General features: G+C 39.5%; 1 protein-coding gene across 3 annotated transcripts in view; it reads right to left on the minus strand.

The window, feature by feature from the left end:
• Window positions 1–26,176, minus strand: part of LOC148891202 (guanine nucleotide-binding protein G(olf) subunit alpha) — a 51,966-nt gene that overhangs the window by 20,404 nt on the left and 5,386 nt on the right. Inside the window, exons 1-5 of one of the 3 annotated variants that reach the window (XM_089007987.1) lie at window positions 22,921–24,052; window positions 22,610–22,682; window positions 20,988–21,042; window positions 17,549–17,668; window positions 7,496–7,593 (exon numbers count right to left, since the gene is read on the minus strand). In XM_089007987.1, coding sequence (XP_088864113.1) covers window positions 7,496–7,593; window positions 17,549–17,668; window positions 20,988–21,042; window positions 22,610–22,682; window positions 22,921–23,059 — 485 coding nt within the window. In that variant the 5' untranslated portion in view covers window positions 23,060–24,052. Of the gene's footprint in view, window positions 1–7,495; window positions 7,594–17,548; window positions 17,669–20,987; window positions 21,043–22,609; window positions 22,683–22,920; window positions 24,053–26,176 lie in introns of those variants that run through there. The other 2 variants (XM_089007988.1, XM_089007986.1) reach the window with 2 other exon arrangements.

The following is a 26,176-nucleotide window of genomic DNA, read 5'->3' on the forward strand; positions in this document are numbered from 1 at the left end:
AGGGTCGGATATATCGATAGTCCCGGTTATATCGATATTTTTTCGGACTCCCTTGAATATCGATATAACGAGACTTTACTGTAATTACAATAATAATCATCATCATCATCATAATATATTACGGAATTCCTTGTAGGATGAATAAAGCATTGAATGCATTAGAAAGTGACATTTTTTTTGCATTTTCTCTCGTAAAGTTTCGTCTTTTATATTTCCCCATGATATTTGTGTCTTCTTTTCTTTACATTTTTCATTGTTGGCAAAATGCGAATTATTTCCTGATGCTTTTGGAGTTTTCCAAAACATATTGTATTTTATTAAGTATTTTTTTTTCCTAATATTGTAATATGATTACACTAAAATTTGTGTAAACCTTGCAACAAATATTTTTCATTGTTTGCAAAATGTGAATTATTTCCTGAAGCTTTTGTAGTTTCCCAAACATATTGTATTTTTCCCTAATATTGTAATTTTATTACCCAAAAATGTGTGTAAATTATTTTATGTGCTAAAATATTTTTCGTCGTTCGCAAAAAAAAAAAGAATTATTTCCCAATACTTTTGTACTTTCCCCAAACATATTATTGTATTTTTTCCCCCTAATATTGTCATAATACCACGCGAAAATGTGTGCAAATCTTGCTAATATTTGTTTACTTTTAATTGAATATGTATGTATCGTTTTTTTAATATTGTGTACAGCCGCTCCCCTACTTTTTGGAGTTAGGCACAACGGTACATACGAACAATTTTCAAGTTACATATGTAGTATTCTCTCCAGCTGTACATGCACCTATCTATATACAGCATACATTTTATTAAATGTTTCTTTTTTCAGTACAAAACAACACTTAAACATACTTTTATAAGCCTTAAATATACATTCCATACAAAATACAGCACTGAAGCAACTTATGAACAAATTCAATTTATGAACAAACTGTTCGGAACGTAACTTGTTCGTAAGTTGGGAGCGTCTGTAACATACTTGCATTATTTGCAGTAGTTTATTTATTTATGTATGCATTTTTGTATTTTTTATATATTTGTGTATTTAGTTGTGTATTTATTTATTTATTATGTATTTTTTTATTTAAACCCAAAATAATCTCATTGGCCACTCTCCACTTTTGTATTTGTTTCTGCATCATCCATGTAAAATAGCAGTCAGCCATTTAGCTCCCTGTCATCTGGATGGCAAACATTCACCGGGGTTCCTTTCAAATATTCTGAAGAGATTCCACCAAGCGGCATTATGCAATGTCCTGCAAACACGATGGGAGAGGAGCCGGCCCGAGAAAGCACAAATGAGCGGAGGGGAGTGGGAGTCCCACGGGGGGATGTAACAACCTTAAGGACAGCGGTTTTGTGAAGATGATGGGTATCACCGAGTTTCCAGCAAATCACTTTGTGGAGTTGGTTATTAAAACACACACACACACACAAATAATAAGCCTTTGATACACCATCAGTCAGCTGACAACAGTGTCATCTGATTCCCGCTCAGGACATTTGGAAATTGTCTTGATTATTAGAGATCTTTCACTAAAAAAAAGTTCACATTTTAGGATGTGTTTAGGACACCTTTACGACTTCAGATCTTTCTATCTACTATCGAAGTGAGGAGCGAGGAGGCTGTGAGCCGAAAGGGAGCACAAAAAAAAAGGCGGGACTTTTTACAGAATGTGACTCAAAGCAACACATGTCCGGAGCAGGCGCTAAAGTGGAACGAATCAAATGATTTTTGCCGCAATTGACAGTTTGTAGATGCGGATGAGACAGAAATAGATTAGCATGTTTGCCTCGAGGGATACTTTATTTTGAACGGTTGTTTAGTTATTTTGTTTGGGGGAGTTTTAGAGAAGGAGCTGTAACCACAAAGTCAAAATTTGTCAACATTTTCGTATACCCCACACGCAATATAACTGTATTTACTTTCTTGCACCATTTTCTCTTACTCCTTTAAATCAGAAAAGCTTTATTCGTCCCACAATGGACAACCGACACCTTTTTTTTGTTTCCTAACTGACATCAGAAAAATGTTTTATAGCATTTAAAATACCCAAAACACGCAGGCTGATATTTTTAATCAAACGCAAAACACCAATAAAAATGACTTAAAGTGTCCCAAAACTACTTCAAAATGACCTCAGAAAGTTTCAGTTTCAGAAGGTCCCGCCCCCTTGTTCGTGACGTCACGCCAGGACATCTTGCCTTGCTCGAGAATCAAAACAATGGCTTCAGATTGGGAGAAGATGCTTTCTTGTTACTCATCCAGTTATGAATATGATTCAAATAGTTCTGAAGAGGAAAGCATAAATGTTTGCAATCGATTAAAGAAGTCCTTCCGTGTCATTTTGAGGCGTCTGGACTCCAATGTAGTTCCCAGAAAATGCACAAGATGGCGCCCAAGCTCCGTTAGAAATGGGCTGATTTGTCTGCTGGGAATTTGTGTCAACTAGTATCAAATAGTAGTCTTGGTGCAACACACAACGATTCACCATAGCGTTATTTATGTGTTTTCCTTCTAATTTCGCCATCAACACAAAGTTTTCAGACCAAACAAAGTACCCAAAATGCATTGTGTGTCGCTTTCTCGGACAGGGGCGTTCCTTCAGTGACGTAGGGTGAGGACTCGTCACCAACTCAAAAACAAGACTTCCTGAATATTCAGCGCGAGTCTTAAAACGTGAAATATATCTATATGCTTTAAGCTGTCTGGGGGAGCAGGGTGGGGAGGCAGCGTATATAAATACATCACTCTCTCGGGCTCTTCTGTGAAGAGAAGAGGCTCCTTATTGAGACTGTTTGCAAAGCTCTGTTTCGCTGGGCCCTTCAGGGGCCGGGTTCTGGCTGACAATGGCGGCCATTCTTTGCATTTTACTGCCACGGATGACTGTGCCAGTGCCCCCGCCCCCCTTCCACACACCCGGGAGGGCTGGTGGCGGGGTCCCGTGACCAGCATGAAGGGAACCAGCCACAACCTGGTCCAAGACAACTAGAACACGGCCTGAGTTCCGGTTGATTCTCCCTAAGTCATGCTTGTCTGTCCTGGATTCTGCATACTTAACCACGATGAAAAAAACAAAACTTTAAAAGTATGTTTTAGAGTGATAAACTACCTAAAATGTCCCAAAAACTGTATGATTGTTCATGTCGACTGCTCGACAGTACAGTTTTGTGAAAACAAAAATAATGATAAAAAAATGTGACATTGGAAAATTGTGACTGCAAATCCATTTCATCTTAACTTTTCTATTCACAATTTGCTTTTTTTTCCGGTTTTTACCCGCCACAGGGAGAAATGGGGAAGTTAGCAATAAAGTTAGCATCTTTATTGTCAAATTTAACTCATTCGCTGCCATTCCCGAATTTATTCGGGAATTGAAAAGTGTGACGTGGAGCACCATTCCTGAATTTGTTTGGTTTTTGTCTTTTCTTGCGGTAGGTGCAGATAAAGCGCTGGTCAGGCCTCTGGCATTGTTTTTTCCCTTCCACGAGGGGACAGCATTTGCCTTATTTACATGTTAGCGCTGGGTTACAGGTTCAGTTGTTGTTAAAGCTCTATATAAATCAACATGTATGTATTGTATTGCATTTTGTACAGCCACCCCAAGTTGAAACTGAGATAACACCAGACCCATGTAATTTAGGAATTAACTCTTTTTCTGGTAATAAACTTTTTTTTCTGCTGAAAGAAGATAGTCTAAGGTTTATTACGCTGAATTGGATGTTGCTGTAGTCCCAAAACTCAATATTCTGCGGGTCCTGCAATTTGAGTGAAAATGACAAAAACCCTGGCACTGGAGTGGACACATATTTTGCACACCGTCTGGCAGTGAATGAGTTAATGTGTTCTGTACATGATCCTCGGCAAAACAAACCAAGAAACTAAACAAATAAAAAAAAGTGTGACTGCATCAAACCAGTCTGACACGACACTGTTGGTATTATTTCACTGTTCATATTCCTTGTGATCACTTTCTGCGCCTTTAACTCATCCTTTCTGCAATGGAAGCAGTTGTGCAGCATCCGAAAATAACCAGCGATCAATCAACCGGCAGACACATATCTGTGCTCTTAAAACATATAAATGTGCAATGCACAGGGCCAATCGATTGATTCCAAAAGCGTCGATAGGAACAGCCTCTTTGGCTGGGGCTTATTTCCTGTCCAGAGTCCGGTTTTGGTTCCAGTTTCAGGCCTTCTGGAAAAATTATGCATGGGGGAAGTTTTGTGTCATTCATTAATCATACTCTCAAATAGTTATGGAAAATCCTGCGGATTTCTGACCGAAATTTACCTCGTCAGGACGTACATTTTGTAAAAGGTGTCGGAAAGGGGCAAAAGTATGCCAGCAGTATACTCATCCCCGCTTGACTGTGATTAATGAGCATTTATACATATCATGATTTCTGAATACCGTATTTTCCGGCGTATAAGGCACACCGGAGTATAAAACGCACCCCAATGAATGGTGTATTTTCAAACTTTTTCAGTATATAAGGCACGCCGGACTATGAGGAAAATGGCTGGCGACTTTTTTTGTCCTCTATTCCCCGCCCCCAGTCTTCGGTTAAAGCCACGTGATTGATCAAGAATGCAGCAGTGAGGGGAGGTGGTTGAAACATTAAACAGACAGGCAGACGACAGAGAGTGAGTTTCAACTTTGATTGCAGAGTGTAGACTGCAAGGTTAAAATATCCCATCAATCAAGCTCCACAAACAACCCGCACAAGCCATCTGTACACTTGATGCAAAAAACTATCAACCCAGCTAAACAGAACACAATCGATGATGAACTGGGTAAAATTATCGCAGAAAAAGCACCTACAAGGGATCATTCCTCAAGATGGCGAAAGAAGAAGGCTACGATGCCTGTTATCATAAAAAGTAAGAATATTCCATCATTGAAATTCTAATGGAAAATGCTGTTTTGTAATTTCTCTTGGAACAGGGAGTTTACATTTTTTCCCCCAGGAAGATTACATTGGTAGAGGCCCGTGAGCACATCAAAAGGCTGAAAGCACAGAAAGAGGAACCGTGTGCTTTGAAGGCGGAGCTTGGTGAGGCCATGTGAACGCCACCTGACCGGACCCCTCCCCTCTCATTCCTGCTCTCAGGCCAGGACTTGACCCACAGTCAAATTTATCTTCAGGGAGTCTGAATAAGTAAGAATAAAGAGGAGAAGAACAAAAAGAAGAAAAAAGAACAAAAGCCGACCAACTGAGATCATGCCTGGGTTTACCTTAAATTTAGAGTTTCAACACAATTTGAATGTGGGTGACAGCAGCGTAAAGAGTAAAACAAATATACTGCAAAATACAATTTCAATGACAGGAACCCTTGAATTTATTAGTGGACATCAACCTTCATTCAACTCAATGATGGTTGAAGAAGTGGTCTGGGGCCACTAACACTATGGAATGTTTAACATTCTTCTTGTACACTTGATGGTGACACTGATGGCGTTGCTCATGTTAATTTTTGGCACGGGAACATGCACTTTAAATGCCAACACCATGAGAACGAGGACTTGAAAATACCGTATTTTCCGGTCTATAAGGTGCACCGGAGTATAAGGCGCACCCCCAATGAATGGTGTATTTTCAAACTTTTTCCATATATAAGGCGCAACGGACTATAAGGTGCACCTTCAATGAATGAAGAAAGTTTTCCAAATATAATATATACCGTATTTTCCGGTGTACGAGGCGCACCCCCAATGAATGGTGTATTTTCAAACCTTTTACATATATAATGCGCAGGGGCGTGATGATGACTGACAGTCTTTGCGACACCTGTTGTGGCTCAATATAACTTCACATATAAGGCGCACCTGCGTATAAGGCGCAGGGTCATCTTTTGAAGAAAATCAAGGCTTTTGGGTGTGTCTTATACACCGGAAAATACGCTACATGTTTTGAAAAAAGGCATTAAATTAATATTGGACACTAAGGGCTACTTTGTAAATCCACTAAAAGTGTGCCTTTGACCAAACCCAACCAGATAAAAGCAAGCAACCTTTGGGATAAGGAAGGAACACAATTGCTGCTCAAAGACAAGTCAATCCAGACGACAAGGAGAAGGCTTCTTTTTGACAGTCACACAAGGGGGACGGACTACAACAACCACCCAAACACCAGCAGAGGCCTTGCCACACACCTCACTTATTATCAGCATTGCCAAACAGCGTCAGGGATTGTACAACTGTTTGACGGGGGAAAAAAAAAGTATGTGCAGTTTCTTGGGCCCTTCAAAAAAAATTAAGAAAAAAAAAAAAAAAGATTGTGACCCACATACGATACGCTTTTGTCCCACTGGGATTTTGCAACACTTCATAGTAGATGATTGTTCAATGGATTTGATTCTACACTGTACAAGTCATCGCCGGAGACAAACTTAAAGATACTTTGACTGCTCGCACTGGACGTCCGCCGGACTCCTGTTCCAATTAAGGGTGCGCTGATGTGCATTTGAAACCATTTTGTCAAACCTTTGATTACAGACGCTAGCTACCTTCCAAATGAGATACGTTCCGAGCGGTCGTTCGTAAGGTGAATTTGTTCATAAGTTGCTTCAGTTCTATATGTTGTATGAAATGTATGTTGAAGTCAAACATTGAACGTAGAAGTATAAAACGCACACTCTACCAACGTAAAATAAATTCACACCTACTGTAGTACGACAACATATACCCTTGGGTCGTCAGTAATCCATTATTGAATCTTCTGGTACGTAATTACTGAATTACGTGCCAGCAGCCATTACTTTTTGTTATGCATCGCGTCCTCCTGGACCGTCAACTGGAAAGAGGGATTTCCTCCCCGCCCACATACTAGACGCAACGAATCATAAGCGAGCTCGGCGGATCGGGGCCTGAATTTGTTGGCAATACTTCAGCAGAGCCGGGGGCCCTGATTGGTCAGCCTTGGTGTCCGTCGCGTAAACATCCAGCCTTTGTCTGAGTGCGTGAAGAAAAGTATGCAGCCAATCGCAAGCGAGCTCGGGCGGGAAAAAAAGGCACGCAATACAAAATCTAACTTACAGGATCTTTGTCCGAACAGGTTTCGACATACTGTACACGCAAAAATGTTCATATGTACCATTGTTCGTAACTCGAATGTTCGTAAGTTGGGGAGCATCTGTACATTTGGCAACCAAGCTTCATTAAAAATAATTGTGGCTAATTTAAGAACTGCAGTGTATGTGATTTTGCAGGTGTACCTTATGAGGTAATCTGTTCAGGGGGCATTGACAGTAAGTGAGGGGGGGATGGGCGTCCTTACATTATGTAGGCCAGCTCAGACTTTGCATGCGCACAAACACACGCTAACACATCATTTTCCAGAAGGACAAACGCTCGACCGCCGCTCATCTTGTTTGTCCCACCGAGAACAAACACATAACCGTCATTCATACATGACACCGCAACGGTGCAAAAACAACAGATAATGTTGGCAAGGCATTCAAATAAAATTGATATCAAACTCACTATTGTGCGCAGTCGATCAGTTGGTACTCGTTGGATCTCTCGAAGCACGCCTTCACACCTTCGTCATCCCATAACTTCTTTGCATGGTCAAAGAACTCCTGAAGTGGGAGGGAAAAAAATTAATAAATGGGTGATGACTGAAGCATGATGGGAGTCTTCTATGACAAAATCATTAGAGAGTGGTTTCGAGACTGTATTAATTAGGTATCAGCGCCGTATTGACATTGCTTTGTAGTGTAGTTCACTTCTTAACACTTCTGGGATGATACAAAACAGTTGTTCTTTGAGGAACTAGTTTGAATTGGTTCCAAGTTATCTTTCCCCACTGAATCGAATACAAATGTCATTAATCCGTTCTAAACAATGAAAGAATAAATAATTCAGTGAGTGAATCGTGCACATTTTTTTCAGTGAACTAGTGTAAAAAGAGCACAGATGATTGATCAATTTAGGCAGATGAAATACAAACAACGGAATATAATAATATTTATGATTATTAACTCATTCATTGTCATTCCCGAATTTATTCTGGAATTGAAAAGCCTGATGTGGAGCGCCATTCCCGAATTTATTCGGGTTATGGTTTTTCTTGCTTGGGGGGGGTGCCAATAAAGTTCTGGTCAGACCTATGATTTTTTTACCCTTTCCACGAGTAGCAAATGCCTTTTGTCCATGTTACCGCTTTGTTACAGCTTCAGCTGTTTTTAAGTGCTATATAAATCAATATGTATGTATTGTATTTTGGACAGTTTCCCCCATTTCAAGCTCAGATAACTCCAGACTCATATAACTTAGGAATTAACTCTTTTTTTTCTGATTAAAGAAAAGAGTCTAAGGTTTCTTACGCTGAATTGAATGTTTATGTCATCCTAAAACTCAATATTATGTGGGTCCTGCAATTTGAGTGAAGATGACAAAAACACATTTATGCACACCGTCGGGCAGTGAATGAATTCATTTTACCTCCGATATTTAGCAATTTTGTATCGTTGGCCCAACATCCGTGACCTTTGGGTGGCCCAAAGAGAGTCACACAGCGGTCTTGTGAATTTACTTAATACATATACATTGTTTGTGATTGAAATCTGTTTTCCTCCAAAATAAACATGTGATATGTATGAGTTTAACACATTCTAATCAGGCGCAACTAAAAGTATCTTTTTCTATCAGTGTGGTTGACTCAATGGCTGAATGGCTGAACTGGCTCTACGTGTTGTCATTTTATCGGGAATACGGCAGTGTTTGAAATAACGTTTGCCCGGAGGGCCCGGGGCGTACAACTTTTACGTCGGGCGTAAAACTTTTAAAAATATCTTGGCCCGGGTGGCCGACAACTTCTTCAAGAAAAAAAAAAGAAATATTTTTTTTAACTCAAACGTTTGTTTTATTCAATAAAGCATCATAAAGCATCTACAAGCAAACCGCTACAAGCCACGAAACAGGCTTCTGATTGGTTGCCGTGCCGAGTATGCAATTTGCATACTCAAACGTTTGTTTGACAATTTGCATACTCAAACGTTTGTTTGACAATTTGCATACTCGGCACGGCAGCCAATCAGAAGCCTGTTTCATGCTTTGGATTATACAGTGACAGTAAAGTGTACTTGAGAGTTTTGAAAGAGGAGTCCACATGGCTTTTAGCAGACAACGTAACGCAAACATTGCATTGTGCACCATGACGACAACTGGAGCAAAATCTTCAGCAAGGGATATTTATCATAAATTAAGCAAGGGAGCATTTGTGGTAGGTACTTCCTTAATTAAAAAAAAATCCTTTATACTTCGCAACTATGGTTTTTTTTTGTGTGTTTCAAGTTGTGAAAAATGGGGCAGGCAACTTTATGGCCGGGCAGGCAACTTTTCAGAGTTGTCTGCCCTGGTGTCCGCTAACTTTTTGTCACGAGTTTCAGACACTGAATACAGTATAAAAAACTGTGCTGAAAAGAGAAAAAAAAAGCGCCAAACACCAAGAAAACCTCGCCGTTGTAGTGACGATGCGATAAATAACATTGACATCTTTCAGTCAGCATCCTGCTGCAGGACAACAGGGAGCATTATGAGAAGCGTCTCTCCGTTTATCAATGACTATGAAACATTTCCCAGGACTCTGCTGTGTATGTGCCTTTGGACAAGACCATTGGGCGAGTGCATACAGCCCCGCCCCCCCATCGCCCAGAACCACCACATGACCGTGTGCGCTTCTCGCTGTCTCTGCGCTCGCACTGTGCAAAAGAGGCTCAAAGTAACTCCTGACCGGAGGCTGATAAATGATCACATGCTCTGGGAGACATCCTCTGGGCAGATCCGGTGATTGAGTTCAGCGGGCAAGACAACCAATAACTGTTCACCATACACGTATCGGAGAGCAAAGCAGTGCCAAGGGAATGAACACAAATTGTGAAAAGCCTGATTGGAAAATTTCATCAGAGGTGGCTACTGTTTCACTCCAGTCCTGTAGGGGGAGGTAATGTGCATTTTCGCAAGGTGGTCGGATTTGTAATAATAGCTGGCTATATATCAGCTAGCTAGAAATTCTTCATTTTGTCTATCAGTTTCTTTCTATTGATCTATCTATCTCGCTGGCTATCTGGCTGGCTACCTAGCTCGCACTTTATTTGCTTTCTATTTGCTATCTACGTAGCTCGCTAGCTATCTGGCTGTCTTTCTATTAGCTATCTCGCTAGCTAACTATCTAGCTGGCTAGCTATCATCTATCTATCAGCTAGCTAACAAGTTTTCTATCTATTTGAGTTCCTTCCTGATTGAGTGAACACTGGTACGTGTGGCTGCCGCTGCTCACCCACAGAAAAACTTATCCTGTCACTGTAAAGTGACCTTGAGAGTTTTGAAAGGCGATTATAAATGAAATATATATTATTATTATTATTATTATCTTAACTCATTCGCTGCCATTACCGCATTTATTCGGGAATTGAAAAGTGTGACACAGAGCGCCATTCCCGAATGTGTTCAGCGTTTGTTTTTTCTTGCGGATGCTGCCAATAAAGCGCAGGTCAGACCTCTGTCAATGTTTTTCCTTTCCATGAGAGGGTAGTATTTGCCTTTTGTTCATGTTGGCGATTTGTTGCAGCTTCAGCTGTTGTTAAAGCGCTATATAGATCAATATATGTATAAATTGTATTTTGTACAGCCGCCCCCATTACAAGCTCAGATAACTCTAGACCCATCTAACTTAAGAATTAACCATTTTTTTCTGATGAAAGAAGAGAGTCTAAGATTTCTAACACTGTATTGAATGTGTATGTATGTGTGGCTTGGGTTTCCTTTGCATTTTCCACATTTCAAAAAACATGCATGTCGGGCAAATTAAAGACTCAACTTGTCCTTGGGCGTGAATGTGAGTGAGTGCTGGTTGTTTGTCTCCGTGTCGTTCGATATGCCAGCAACCACTCCGGGGTGGCCCAGGCGCGACACCCAAAGTCACCATCCTCAATTGTGACCTCAATGAAGATAAGTGATATCAGGAAAATAGATTCGGTGTGAAATTTGAAAGTGGTTCCGATTTAAAAATCAACTCATTAGCTTAGTGCAGGAATTTGCTGCAGCTGTGTGAACACGCAGGCATCATTTCTTTTTTGTCTTACAGTGTGCTGTAATTCTTGAAGAATCTCAGAGACCCTTTTGTCTTACAAATGTCAAATTTATGAAAATTAAACTTTATAATAAGCACTATTTTCATAATACACACCCACCACGGCTGGCGGAGTGATCTTCGGCGGAAGCACACGAACCGAACAGCACCAGAGGTTAAGTTACCAACAGTCCTTATGGAAGGTGACTCTCCTTCCATAAGCCATCAACGACCATCAAAAAGGTAAATAAAACTTTATTTTACAGCACAGTTTATTTCTTTAATTACAGTCCTCATGTAATGTGCCTCTTTCCAAACAGCAATTCCCTTTGACTTTCGGCCTCCAACGCCATTCCATCAAGCCATAAATGACCATCACAAATGTAAATAATAAAGTGACTTTATGATACAATGCAGTGTATTTCTTTCATTACAATACAATAGCACATTTATTCTACATAGAATAAGATATGTTGTGTGTAGTTTTAAGGCTTATTTAGTTGAAAAGTATATTTTATGGAAACCCGGGAACGGATTATTCCCATTGTAATGGTTTCCTATGGGATTTTTGTTTTTAGATACACACTTTTCGCCTTACACACTCTGTCTGGGTAGCAATTAAGTTCGTAAGTTGAGGTCTCACTGTGCATATATATATATATATATATATATATATATATATTTTTTTTTTTTACCACCACGGTCACTGCGTTCAACCGCACAAAGGCAACAGCGCCATGTTTACTTTCTTTTCAGCTGTTCTGAATAAGATTTACCGATAGCATTCTACGTGTGTGCCGCTTCTTGCTAAATCTCACAACGAAGGAGGGGCTCAAAGTCCAAGGACGGGCGGCCCTATACGGAGCACGGACGTCGGGTACAAGGTACAAGAAAAAGGGCACTGACGGTAGAAGGTATTTTTTTTGTTGGCAGTTGGAGGCTCCTCGGGCTCTTTTCCACAGAGGCGTGTGACACTGGGTCTTTGAATAAATGCTGTGTGTGCTGAGGTGCCCTACAGAGCAACTGATAACACTCAAAAGAACAGGAGGAAATTTGCTTCAACATTTTTTTAACTCTTTCCAACGATTTTCATTCAGCATCTGGTCTTAACGACTGACCGTGATGTGTTTTACTCCAAACAAACAAAGTGCAGAACTGACCTAGCAAAAGAAGGCCGGAATCTATGGTTCAATTAGCCATTGCTGGCTAATCACAAAGTGCCATTTCATTAGCAATCTGGAAGTAAAGGGATGACCATCTGACCTAGGAGAGAGTCTCACAGTCTCCGGTAGTCAACAAAGACACCACAAAAAGTCACTTGATGGCGACGAGTCACTTTTGTGCAAAGGAGTTGCTAAATATAGCAACAAAGCAGCTAGTTATGAAAGTGCAACATGCTTTAGCCCTCACTTGGTCACAATGTTCAAACTCCGACTCTAGATATACGTCAATGGAAGCTGTTGCATGAAGAAGAGGCCCTAAAATTGAGCGATTCCAATCAGTGACAAGAAAATCCAATCGGTGACAAGAAAATCTTCAGTGTGCTGTAATTCTTGAAGAATCTCAGAGACCCTTTATTTAGACCCTTGGAAAGTCAATTAAATGATGAAAATAAATGCAGACATCTGTCTTCCTTAAACAAACAATCTTTTAAAGCAAATCTTTTGCGTCAAGTTATGAAAAGCCAAACGACAATAGCAGCAAATTCCTCCATCGTACAAATCGTACAAAGATTTGTTATTAGAAAATGTTATCGCCATGATTTCCAAAACTACACGGGTTGAAATTGATCTTTGAAGCAAAAATAAATAAATAACTCATTCGCTAACATTCCAGACTATTCGGGAATTGAAAAGTGTGATATGGAGCGCCATTCTCGAATTTGTTCTGGTTTTTATTGCGGTGGGTGCCGAATAAGCACTGGTCAGACCTTTGGTGATGTTTTTCCCTTCCACAAGGGGGCAGCATTTGCCTTTTGTCCATGTTAGCGCTTTGTTAGAGCTTCAGCCGTTGTTAAAGCGCTATATAAATTAATATATATGTATCGTATTGTATTTTGTACAGCCACCCCCATTTCAAACTTAGATAACTCTAGACCCATATAATTTAGGAATTAACTTTTTCTGATGAAAGAACAGAGTCAAAGGTTTCTAACGCTGTATTGAATACAATGCAATACAATATATGTACAGTAAAGTCTCGTTATATCGATATCTGTTATATCGATAGTACTGCTTATTACGATACTATTTCTATGAACGCAAGGAGAAAATTCACATGCCGCAGGATCAGATATATCGATAGTCCGGTTATATCGATATTTTTCCCGAGAATATCGATATAACTAGACTTTACTCTGTATTGATTTATATTATGTTTATGTAGTCATAAAACTCAATATTCAGTAGGGCCTGCAATTTGAGTGAAAATGACAAAAACCCCGGCACTGGAGTGAACACATTTTTGCACATCGTCCAGCAGTGAATGAGTTAATAAAAGCTTGAGCTTTGTAAATCATCTGCTTAAAACATAACGTAATTTGCGGCTATATGTCGATTCAAGTAAATGTTTTTTTTTTTCAACTCAGCCAGCTTCTCTCTTTTCTTTCTTTGTTTTCATTTTATTATATTATTAAAATTGTTACAGTTGTATTATTGAGTACATTACTAGTCCTTACATGCTTTGTATTACTCACCTAGTTTTGGTGATTTTAAGATGAAACTACTCCAGAGCATTAATGGATGGAGAAGTGAGTTGTATGTTTTTTTTCTTTTCATTGAGTGTATGGACCTGAGAAATCATAATAAACTTTAAATTGAAAAAATAAAAACAGCCAGCTTCATTGCTATTTGCAACTTTAGCCATTAATTTTAAATGCAAAACAAAAAAAATAGTGGATCGTATTCATTTGTCTCAGTTTGTTTGTGAATTTAGGAATTACGTGCTTACATTCCTGAAGAGAAATATAAATTTGGTGGTGGAATGCGGCGCTTGATTAATTATTCTCAGATAGGGCGCAGTTTATGCTTTCCTGTTCAAAAGGGCAAAACTAGTACGAGCTCACTAAAACATATGTAATTCATCCCTTTGTTTATACAGTAAAGTCTCCTTATATCGATATTCAAGGGAGTCCGAAAAAATATCGATATAACCGGGACTATCGATATATCCGACCCTGTTTGCATGTAATTTTCTCCGTGCGTGCATAGAAATAGTATCGATATAACCGGGACTATCGATATATCCGATATCGATATAACGAGACTTTACTGTAGTATCGATATAACCGGGACTATCGATATATCTGATATCGATATAACGAGACTTTACTGTATTTCGGTATTTTTTGCTTTGTAGGCACTGTGATCTTTGTGACATTAAAAAGGACCAGGGACAACTCGTAAATATGGGTTTGTCATATAGGGACACTATCTCTCAGACTTTATGAGTAGGTCTGTATCAAAAGTGGATGGGAGAATACATTTTAAAAAAACTCTTTTTCAATAATTGCCATGAGTATCAAAACGTACCATGTTCAAATTGTGTCACTTGACACGTGTGCTCTAAAAAAAATGAGCACAACTTGCCCTATGAGTGACTGCGCCCACTCACAAAGTAGAGCAGTGGGCGTGGCTAGTGTAAAGTTGAAGCTCACCTGCCACACGACACTGTAACTCTAGCTGTGGGGCAAACAAACACAAGACAAACGCTACCCCCACCGCATTTTTTGGGGACTCGCTGGGCACACCCTCGAAGGCATTTGCTCAATATTGACAGTGAGTTGAACAGCCAAAAAGGTTTTGACGCGGGCTTTCCCAGGGCCTAACATTCTCCACTTTGAGTGTGCGGAAATGCGCCGACAAAGTACTCAAGCTAATGTAGAACTGGCCTTGGTAATTGTTTCCATATGCATAGCGAAGCTCCTATACCAAAATTCAAAAATAAAAAAAATCCTAAAAAGACATTGCCCATTTGAACTCTGTTGCTAAATAAAACAGCAGCACTAAAGCATATAATGCAATCTCCCAGGATATCCCATGGATAAAATGGAATTAATAATTATAATAATACATTTCATTTATAAGCGCCTTTCAAAACTCTCAAGGACACTTTACAGTCACAGGATATTTTTTCTGCGGGTGAGTAGCGGCAGCCACATAAAATGCCCCTTAACTCATTCACTGCCATTCCCGAATTTATTTGGGAATTGAAAAAAATAAGAATGTAGAGCGCCTTTGTTGAATTTGTTCGGGTTTTGTTGTTTTCTTGTGGAGGAGGGGTTGTGAATCAAGCTGCGGTCAGACCTCTGGCAATGTTATTCCCTGCCACCAGGCTGCAGCATTTGCCTTTTGGGCAGCCGCCCCCATTTCCTTTGCAGATAACTAGAGCCAAATAATATCAACATCAACTTGATGAAAGAAGAAAATCTAATGTTTCTTACACTGAATTAAATGTTTATGTAATCCTAAAACTCAATATTCCGTGGGTTCTGCAATTTGAGTGAAAATGACAAAAACCCTGGCACTGGAGTGGACACATGTTTGCACATCGTCTGGCAGTGAATGAGTTAAACGCCAAAAAATAAATATATGTTATGATGATGAACCCTTTCAGGGACAGTGGTTACCTACAGTGGACTCTTATAAAGTGTTGTGCTCAAGCAGCCAAAGGAAGAACACTCAAGTGTGCAACCGACCTCGTGAAACAAAGGAAATTGCTCGCGGGGGCTAAGTTTTACGATCGGACGAGGCAAAGGTTGAGAGTGCGGCCAACAGCAACATGTTTGGTGGCCGCCTAAGCATTTTGCTGCTGGTGTTTGGCTTTCGAACTGTCTCAAATGCGGGTAAGCCGGCGTGAAGGAGAAACATACAAACATACTGGTTAAGAATAGTTTGAAAGTGGGACACCATAAAAGGAAATTATGCTCCAATTATGGCAAAAGTAAGATCCACCTGTTTATTGCCTGGCGGGCTATTTCCTGGTTCGTGGAGTTTGACGCTACAAATGGGACTTTTCTTTATTCTGAAGGGCTGGGTCGACTATACCAGACGCTGCAGGGATTCATTGTACAAAACGGACTGACACACAAAATATATACAGTAAAGTCTCGTTATATCGATATTCAAGGGAGTCCGAAAAAATATCGATATAACCGGGACTATCGATATATCCGACCCTGTTTGCATGTAATTTTCTCCGTGCGTGCATAGAAATAGTATCGATATAACCGGGACTATCGATATATCCGATATCGATATAACGAGACTTTACTGTATATTTTGTTATATTTATTTATTTAGATTTTATATATTGTGTGACTTAGCGTCCCAGTACCAGTATGCTAAGTCGACCATTGCTACGTGTGGCTAAGGGTGTTTCTGTGTTGTCTAAGCAACGGTCTCAGGCAATAGAAGAGGTTGAAAAAGTTCTGTTGATTTGGATTAACGAAAAGGAGCTAGCAGGGACATTGTGAGTGAGGGTATTATTGCCGAGAAAGCACGGCGACTTCACTCGGATATCATCAAGAGGCAACTACATCAACGACCATCACAAAGGTAAATAAAACAACATTATTATATAGTAGTTTATTTCTTTATTACAACAGAATATCACATTTATTATACATAAAATAAGGTATATTTTATGTCGTTTTAAGGGTTATTCAGTAGAAAATTATGTTTTATGGGGACCAGGGAACGGATTATTGTCATTTTAATGGTTTCTTATGGGAAATAAATGTTTGGCAGACGAACATTTTGCCTTACACACACTTTTTGGGAGACAATTTCGTAAGCCGAGGTATCACTGTGTGTGTGTGTGTGTGTGTGTGTGTGTGTGTGTGTGTGTGTGTGTGTGTGTGTGTGTGTGTGTGTGTGTGTGTGTGTGTGTGTGTGTGTGTGTGTGTGTGTGTGTGTGTGTATGGACAAGCTAACTGTGGAAAGAACAAAATAACTATTTTATGATGATTTTATCTGTCTGACTAACTGACTGCAGACGCATTTTCTTCAGCTCTTAACAACAAAAAAAAATAGAATAAAAAACAAGGGTGGACATGACAGCTGTCCATTTCAACACAGCTTGCATCTATAAGGCGTCGGCGACTGCGTTACTCGTATCATAAACTAAAACTAAGAGGGAATGTTGTTGACAACAGTCAAAGTGCTGACCAAGTGTGGGGAATCAAGAATCAAAATATCGCAAGCGGATAATAGTTTCTTTCGCCCGCAATTCTGCCACTGACGACAATAACAACAACAACAACAAGAGAGAAGCATTTGGACCCTTGCCTTGGTGGTCTTTCTCAAGCTATAGCAACTGCTTTGCCACGCTGCACATCCGCCATCAAAAAAAAAAAAAAAAGTGCGTGGGGGATGGCGGTTTTTTTTTTTTTTTTTACACACGTGATCTTGTGTACACACGGGTAAAACCGAAACTTCAATGTGCACTGAGGAGGTCCGTACCTGTGAGTAGTCAAAGTCAGAGAGAGGTGCTATGCTCTTGATGTATTCGATCCTGAATTGGTCCTCGGGGTTGGCTAGCGGGACAGGGGGTATTAAAGTGCTCATCGCCGACACTATTGTCTGTATAGAGATTGGGAGAGAGAGAGAGAGAGAGAGAGAGAGAGAGAGAGAGAGAGAGAGAGAGAGAGAGAGAGAGAGAGAGAGAGAGAGAGAGAGAGAGAGAGAGAAATAAAATTAAAACACACAATCAATAGGAATTAGCAATGATGATAAAAGAATATTGTTTAACTCATTCGCTGCCATTCCCGAATTTATTCGGGAATTAAAACGTGTGACGTGGAGCGCCATTCTCGAATTTGTTCGGGTTATGTTTTTTTTTTTTTTTTTTTTGGGGCGTGCCGATAAAGTGCTGGTCAGACCTCTTCCAACGTTTTTCCCTTTCCACGAGGGGGCAGAATTTACCTTTTGTCCACGTTCGCGCTTTGTAACAGCTTCAGCTGTTCTAAAAGCGCTATATAAATCAATACTGCATGTATGTTTTGTATTTTGTACAGCTAGCCCCATTTAAAGCTCAGATAACTCCAGACCCACATAACTTCGGAGTTAACTCTTTTTTTCTGATGAAAGAAGAGAGTCTAAGGTTTGTGGCACTGTCTTGAATCTTTATGTCGTCCTAAAACTTAATATTCTGTGGGCCCTGCAATTTGAGTGAAAATGGCAAAAACCCTGGCACTGGAGTGGACATATTTTTTGCACATCGTCTGGCAGTGAATGAGTTAATGTGGCAGTTGTAAAGGAACACAACAGTGATTATTATCTACTAAATCTATCAATCTCAAAGCATATTAAACATTACACGTACGTTTTTCTAGTACAGTGAGACCTCAACTTACAAACTTTTTGTCTTACAAACGTCAATTTTATGCAAATTAAACCTTGTAATAAGCACTATTTTCATAATACACACCCACCACGGCTGGCGGAGTGATCTTCGGCGGAAGCACACGACCGAACAGCACCAGAGGTTAAGTTACCAACAGTCCTTATGGAAGGTGACTCTCCTTCCATAAGCCATCAACGACCATCAAAAAGGTCAATAAAACTTTATTTTACAGCACAGTTTATTTCTTTAATTACAGTCATGTAATGCGCCTCTCTTTCCAAACAGCAATTCCCTTTGACCTTCGACCTCCAACGCCATTCCATCAAGCCATAAATGACCATCACAAAAGTAAATAAAGTGACTTTATGATACAACGCAGTGTATTTCTTTCATTACAATACAATAGCACATTTATTATACATAGAATAAGGTATCTTGTGTGTAGTTTTAAGGCTTATTGAGTTGAAAAGTATATTTTATGGAAACCCGGGAACGGATTATTCCCATTTTAATGGTTTCCTATGGGAATTTTTTTTTTGGAGATACACACTTTTCGCCTTACACACTCCAATTAAGCCAATTAAGTTCGTAAGTTGAGGTCTCACTGTACTATTTTTGTCATAATTAAATAATGTAAAATGGTATGCATAATGAATTACAAATGCTAAAAATATACATCATTTTTAAAATTTTAAATTTAAATTATATTTCTGTGTGTATGTGTGTCTTCTACCACGGATTTTGACCAATAATTTTTAGCAAAAGTCCATTTTCTCTGTATTCCATTATCTTGATTTATTTATTTATTATATTTATATATTTATTTATTTATTTCTTCATTTATTTATCCGTTAGTTTATTTATTTATCCATTAGTTTATTTATTTGTATTTGTTTATTTATTTCTCCAGCCATTTATTTATTTTCATTTATTTTTCCTTTATTGTATCCATTTATTCATTTGTTTTTATTCATGTGGATTCATTTATTTTCATTGTTTTTTTAATGTATTTATTTATGTATTTACTGTTCATTTAATTATTTCTCCATCAGTTTATTTACTTGCTTTTATTCGCATTTATGCTACTTCCGGGTTGAGTGAACACTGGCGCGAGTGGCTGCCGCTGCTCACCCGCAGAAAAAATTAACCTGTGACTGTAAAGTGTCTTTGAGAGTTTTGAAAAGTGCTTATAAATGAAATGTATAAAGACAATTAAAACATTGCATAACAATTTCACGCTATAAATAAACCGTGAAGCTTCTATCGGATGCGCTCATACCCCACCAGGAGGCAGTACACTCTAAATCGAGACTTTCGCGTACAAAAAAAAAAAAACACACACACAAAAAATTGACAGACACAACTGCTCACAAAGACGCAATAATAGTGGTCCTTATTTACAGACGACAAAGAATATATAGCTATGAGTTTTACATGGTCTGTCAACATGTTGCCACCCCGTCTGTGTTGATATATCCATTGGACTGTGACGGCAATCCTGGTTTTTGTTAGCCGGTCTATTGAGTTTGACACTGTGTTAGCATCAAGCTAGCGAGCGATGCTACATGTAAATGTTATATTATAATAATAATACATTTAATTTATAAGCGCCTTTCAAAATTCTCAAGGTTTACAGTTACAGGATAAGTTTTTCTGTGGGTGAGCAGCGGCAGCCACACGCGCCAGCGTTCACTCAACCCGGAATAACTCAAAAAGATAGAAACGTAGCTAGCTAGCTAATGTGATTCTCGCTTTTACATTTACTAAACGTTTTTTTTTAACTGTTGTGACTATCCACCAAAGTGAACTGAAATGTAGGCTATAAAATACACAAGAAAATGGTGTGATTACTCGCAACCCCCCACCCCAAAAAAAAAAAAAAATTAGAAATCAGGTTGGGCAAAAATTCCTTGACTTAGGACATTATTTTCGTGAAATTGTTCTCAATGTCAATATATGCTGCATCAGTATCTCAGTCTTAAACAATCACAGCAAATATTTACTGACTACTCAAATCCTCATCCTCCCTCCACCTCTGTATGCCCTCTGCCCGTCTCACCATGATGGGGTGCAGAGCTTTCAGCCGCTCTGCTCCCAAACTCTGGAACTCACTTCCACCCAACATCCGTAATATTGACTCCCTTCCTACTTTCAAAACCCACCTGTTTAAACTTGCTTTCATGGTCTAGTTTAATCTGCTATTTTATTATTTATCATTTTATTCATGTTTTTATTGTTTTATGTATTGTTGTTTTATTGTGAGGTGTACTTGGGTGTTCAGAAAGGCCCTTGTAAATTAAAATTAAATGTATTCTGATTACTTTAAAAATACAAACTATTCTAAGTCACGAATACAAAAAAATATTTAAAAAGAACTAGAAGCATGGCAGTAACATAGCATACTATCTTGAACCACAACCAAGTATTCTTACGCCAATGCACAAACTAGTCCATTGCATGTCTCGAAAATCCCAGAAGATGTCAAATGTTGGTCCTTTTGAAAACTAAGAAATATGTGTCATAAACGGGCTGAAATGGGACAGCGGGCTAACTCACCACTATGGCATCCTTGACATTTTTCCGGATGTCCTGGATTTTCTGTTTCTTTTCCCTGCATGGGAAGACAAGGACAGTAAGCGGGTTAGGTAGTCAGACAAGGCGGATGGGTTTGTCAAGGTGGACAAAAATGGGAACTGGAGCATGGAACCATTCGCATTTTGGCCATCATTTGTGACCATAGATCAGAAATCGACCCAGACGCCTTCACAATTCATTTCAATCTAGAACTGCTTCATGTAATAAAGAGGGTACAGCAAGTGCTGAAGAATGAATGACTCTGTGTCTATGTGTTGTCATGTTATTTGCTATTTACTTGTTTTTACAGGACTAATCTTTGCTATATATTAGCTATCTAACTAGCGTGCTATCGATTAGTTATCTATTAGCTAGCTAGCTAGATAACTTTCTATCTATTTGATATCGATTTGGTTGAGTGAACGCTGGCGCGCGTGGCTGCCGCTCCTCACCTGCAGAAAAAGTATCCTGTGACTGTAAAGTGTCCTTGAGAGTTTTGAAAGGCGCTTATAAATGAAATGTATTATTATTATTATTATTATTATTATTATTATTATTATTATTATTATTATTATATCTCTGCAGGGAATTCAATTTTGATTTGCATGTTTTTTTTGCAGGCTACTTCCTGGTTTCTGGAGGCCATTGTAAGATCCAAAGAGGGAATCGGTTTTGGATTCAAAGGGAGCTCAGCAGCTCCTCTCAGTGAAAAAGGAATTGGGCACTCAGTTGTGTACCAGGTTGATTGTTGAAAACAAATTTGATTGGCCTTTAAAATTAAATCTGGAATTGAAAACAACATCCCATTGAGGTGATCTTAAATGTGGCTTTGTCAAAATGTACAAAAACCATCAGTGAATCAGAAACGTAGTTTTGCTCAACTTACAAACTGAGACTCAAGCTCACTATTATTTGTAAAAAGCTGAGTTATTTTTAAAAAAATGGATCGTACTAGCTGTCCAGATAAACGCTTTGTTACAGCTTAAGCTGTTGTCAAAGCACTATATAAATCAATATATATTGTACTGAGTATTATAATAATGCTCCTTATATGGAATCGGAGACAAAAGTACTTTACCATGAAAAATAAACAAATAAATACATTTTGTGTGCGCTGTCCTGTATTTAACAGGACAACAAATAAAAAATCAGAATGAACAAATCTGACTTCCGGCTTTACGCAATAGTCGTTTCGAGATGCGATTTGCTATTTTGCGATTGCAAACCGAGTGCTGGATCGATCAATTGGCGAGTGCCAGGCCCTCGCAGCAAAAACAAATTATCGATAGGCAACCCCTCGTCCCCCTGCGCCGATGGTGACCATTCACCCCTCCTCCCCGCCACGTTGGAATAGGAAGCAGTGCATCTGACATGTGCGTGACATGGTCATGCCAATCCTCACATATGCATGGCCCCACGCATGCTGAGAGATATGAGGGTGACGGGGCAGGGGGAGAAGGCGATAGATGGGATGTAACTGCCCAGAAGAACCACAGGCGCTTTGCATGGTGTCACGTCCTCAGGCTAGTGGATGATGACGGGTCATGAAAATGAGCATCATCCATTCATCCATCGGTCCATCAACGTGACTATTGTATACTTACTCAGCATTGAAGCCATTCACGTGGAGAATCTTCATCTGCTTCACTATAGTGCTCTTTCCCGACTCCCCAGCACCTTTAAAGATATACAAAAATACATATTAAAAGGTGGTGGTGATGGTGTGTGTGGGTGTGTGCGGGGGCAAGCATTTTGGGGGGTAGCCTTGGATCAATACCCCCCCCCCACCCCTTTCCCGACGATGACATGTTAGCAAGACACTGCTGTCATAGACATGTTGGCTAATAAACGAGGAGCAAAATGGGGGTAGCGGGGGTTTACTAGCTTACATTTCATCATCCCAGACGAGTCTTACCGAGTAATAAGAGCCTGTGCGTTGCTTTGTACGCTTGTCTTTCCTTCTGTAACTGTTTCTCGATCTTTTTATTCGCCTCTCGTTGAGCCTTCTCGTCGATGCGTTGGTCTTCAGTCTTGCTGTTGCCCAAACAACCCATCTTCCGTCGCCCCCGAAAAAAAGCCCTTCCTTCGCCGACAAAAAAAGAAAATGCAACGCCCGGGGTGTTCTTTCAGAATGGTGACGGAATGCTCGATTGTTTTTCTTGATAATAATACATCGAAAAAAGGGGGGGAAAGAAACCAATCTCTCGAGAGGCTTCTCGGGAAGGGAGGAATCCGTTCCCCGTTATGATTCCGCTATTAGCCGCAGCCGAGCGTCATCCAATCCGCCTGGTAGTTGACTGAGCAGCAGAGAAAGCAAGGGAAAGACCGAAGTGTGGTTGAAAAAAAAAAACACTAAAATAAATAACAGAGAGGGGGGAGGCCTTTGTAATGTCCGCGAATGTAGCTAAACGTTGCTATCTCCGGCCCCTCTCTCTTTTCTCTCCCTCTCTCTCCCTCCTCTATCTATCAAGATTTGTGTCTCCTCAACTCAGCACTGCCTCTCGCTGTGGAACCAGGAAATAGCCGTTGCCCGTGGAGGTGGAAAACGAACGCGGACGCTAAAGTGTTACATTAACCAGCACGGAGCGACGCGGCGCTTCCGAAACCTGCGTGTCCGAAACGACAGGAGCCATTCCCCGATTGAATCCTTCGCTGTTTTTGCTGTCAAGCTCGTCGACGGAGGGGTGGGAACCAGGACGCCTCTAACCGCTGCCTCATACGAGGGGATGGGTCTCGGGCTCTCAGCACAGCGGCCTTGACCTGAACTAGCAACGCGCTCGAGTAGCCGGGGTTTTCTATCCTCCGGTCCCGTCAAAAAGCACAATCATGGCGGTGCATGAACGCACCTCAGTTACTAGTAAAACCAACGATACACGGTAGGGTACGCTTAAAAAACAACAGTCGTGATAGTTCGTGAACGTCGCTGATTTTTTTTCTCTCCAAAACGTTTACCCGCCCTCAGCTGTGGTTAAAAACTACAAATATGGCGGCCCGTGTGCGCTGACCAAACTCAAAGGAACTAATGTCGTACATAAAACAAATGTTGAACAGAAAAGAATAAAACTGTAGTAAAAAATGGGAAATTGTTGTCGGGATCTGCTTACTCTTAATTCTTAATATCAGTACAATGAAAAAAACAAAATTATCTCTCTCTTTTTTACACTGTATGTCACACATACATCAGCAAAGTTGCAAGACGAAGCTGTCCTACACTGCCCTCGAGTGGTACGATGTAGGTAGTGCACAAAATTCAGAGTTGCAACCGTCATCACGTGGGACGTTGGAGTAACACAGCATTGCGCTTCACAAGATTCATTTATTTGATGGCCCCACAAAATTCACTGAACAACACTCCTAAATCCACACGACACGACGTTTTTATGAGCATGCAGACCCTTCAAATGTGTTGGTCTTTTACTTTGGTTGTTTCAGAACAATCGAAGCGAAAATAAAAGCTATAGGGTTAAATAAAGGTGTCACGGTGCGTGACGTGACGGGGAAATAAGATAGATGCCTTGTGTTTTGTGTTATTCAACAAACCATAGATGAAACCAAAAGTATAGTAGCTGCATTAGACATGTACAGTCAAACGTCGGTTTTCGAACCTCTCGTTTCTCATCCCATTTGGTTTTCAACCAAAAATGTCATATTTTTTATGCTTCGATATACAACCGAAATTTGGTTGTCAACCAAACTGAGTGCATCTGAATGCATCACTCGACTACCCTGTGCTTCCTTATACGTCACTTCCTTATATGTCACGTCTTCCTCAGTGACCGACGCATTAATATTGTTGTTTTACTTTTGCGAAAATGCTGACATATTTGGTTAAGATCTCCTGAATAGTATGATTTTAAAGCAAGCAGAGGATGGTTCGAAAAGTTAGTGTGCCCTGTGTTTGCCCAAAGACAGCTGGGATAGGTGCTAACACGCCCCGTGGCAGAAAGATAGAGAGATTTTTATGTACAGATGTTAATGTTGATGTTAAAAATTGTCGTTTTTAGATTTGGGTTTTTTCATCTAATATTGGTGTATTTTTGTTTCATAATTTGTGTTATTTTGTAATTATTATTTTTGTGAATCATGTGAGGATTTAAAACATCTACATCGACAAATGTGTTTTAATGAAAGAAAAGAACAGGGACTCTGGTTACCCCCCCCCCCTCCCACTTGAGGCATGCATAAATAATAAAATATGTTTTCTAAGCTCGGTCATGTGACGTTCACAAGCTGAGCCGTGATTGCTTGTAAACTGAACCCTGAGCGACTGTGATGTCATTTTCAAGGCAAAATGGCAGCCTTGCGAGATGAATAAAAAAATGTTAAATTGTTATATCCACAAATGCAATATTCCTTAGACAAATAATAATAATAATAATAATAATAATAATAATAATAATAATAATAATAATAATAATAATAATAATAATAATAAGAAGAAGAAGAAGAAGAAGAAGAAGAATACATTTAATTGAAAAGCGCCTTTCAAAACTCTCAAGGTCACTTTACAGTCATGGAATAAGTTTTTTTTTTTCTGTGGGTGAGCAGCGGCAGCCACACGCGCCAGCGTTCACTCAACCGGTAATAATTCAAATAAATAGATAGAAAGCTAGCTAGCTAGCTAATAGGTATCTAATAAATAGCTATCTGACTAGATAGCTAGCTATAGATAGCTAGCTAGAGAGCCAGATAGCGAACAAACAGCAAATAGACAGCAAATGCAGAAAAAAAACTTATCCCATGACAGCTAGATAGCTAAATGATAGCTACCTAGATAGCTAGCAAGCCAGCTAGACAGCTAATAGATTGCAAATAGATAGCTAGGGAGCTAGCTTGATAGCTAGTTAGACTGTCATAAGGTAAACTAGTTTGGGCTCTCGGGTATGCCATCTAATAATAATAATAATAATAATAATAATAATAATAATAATAATAATAATAATAATAATAATCCATTTAATTTCTAATACCATATCAACATTTCTACTTTCTGACAATAACACGCAGAACATGATCTGTTCTGATTATGAATTTGAGATTTCACATTGAGCATTTACGACTATATTTAGACAGGTGAGCGGGCACATAACTTATTGCAAAAAAAATAGTAATTAAAACTTCTATTTTAAAACATTTCATTTTGTCCCGCAAACATAACAGCAGGGTTATTG

Source organism: Hippocampus bargibanti, linkage group LG11 (genome assembly GCF_051943395.1).
Source record: "Hippocampus bargibanti isolate YZ-2025 linkage group LG11, ASM5194339v1, whole genome shotgun sequence".
NCBI lineage: Eukaryota > Metazoa > Chordata > Actinopteri > Syngnathiformes > Syngnathidae > Hippocampus > Hippocampus bargibanti.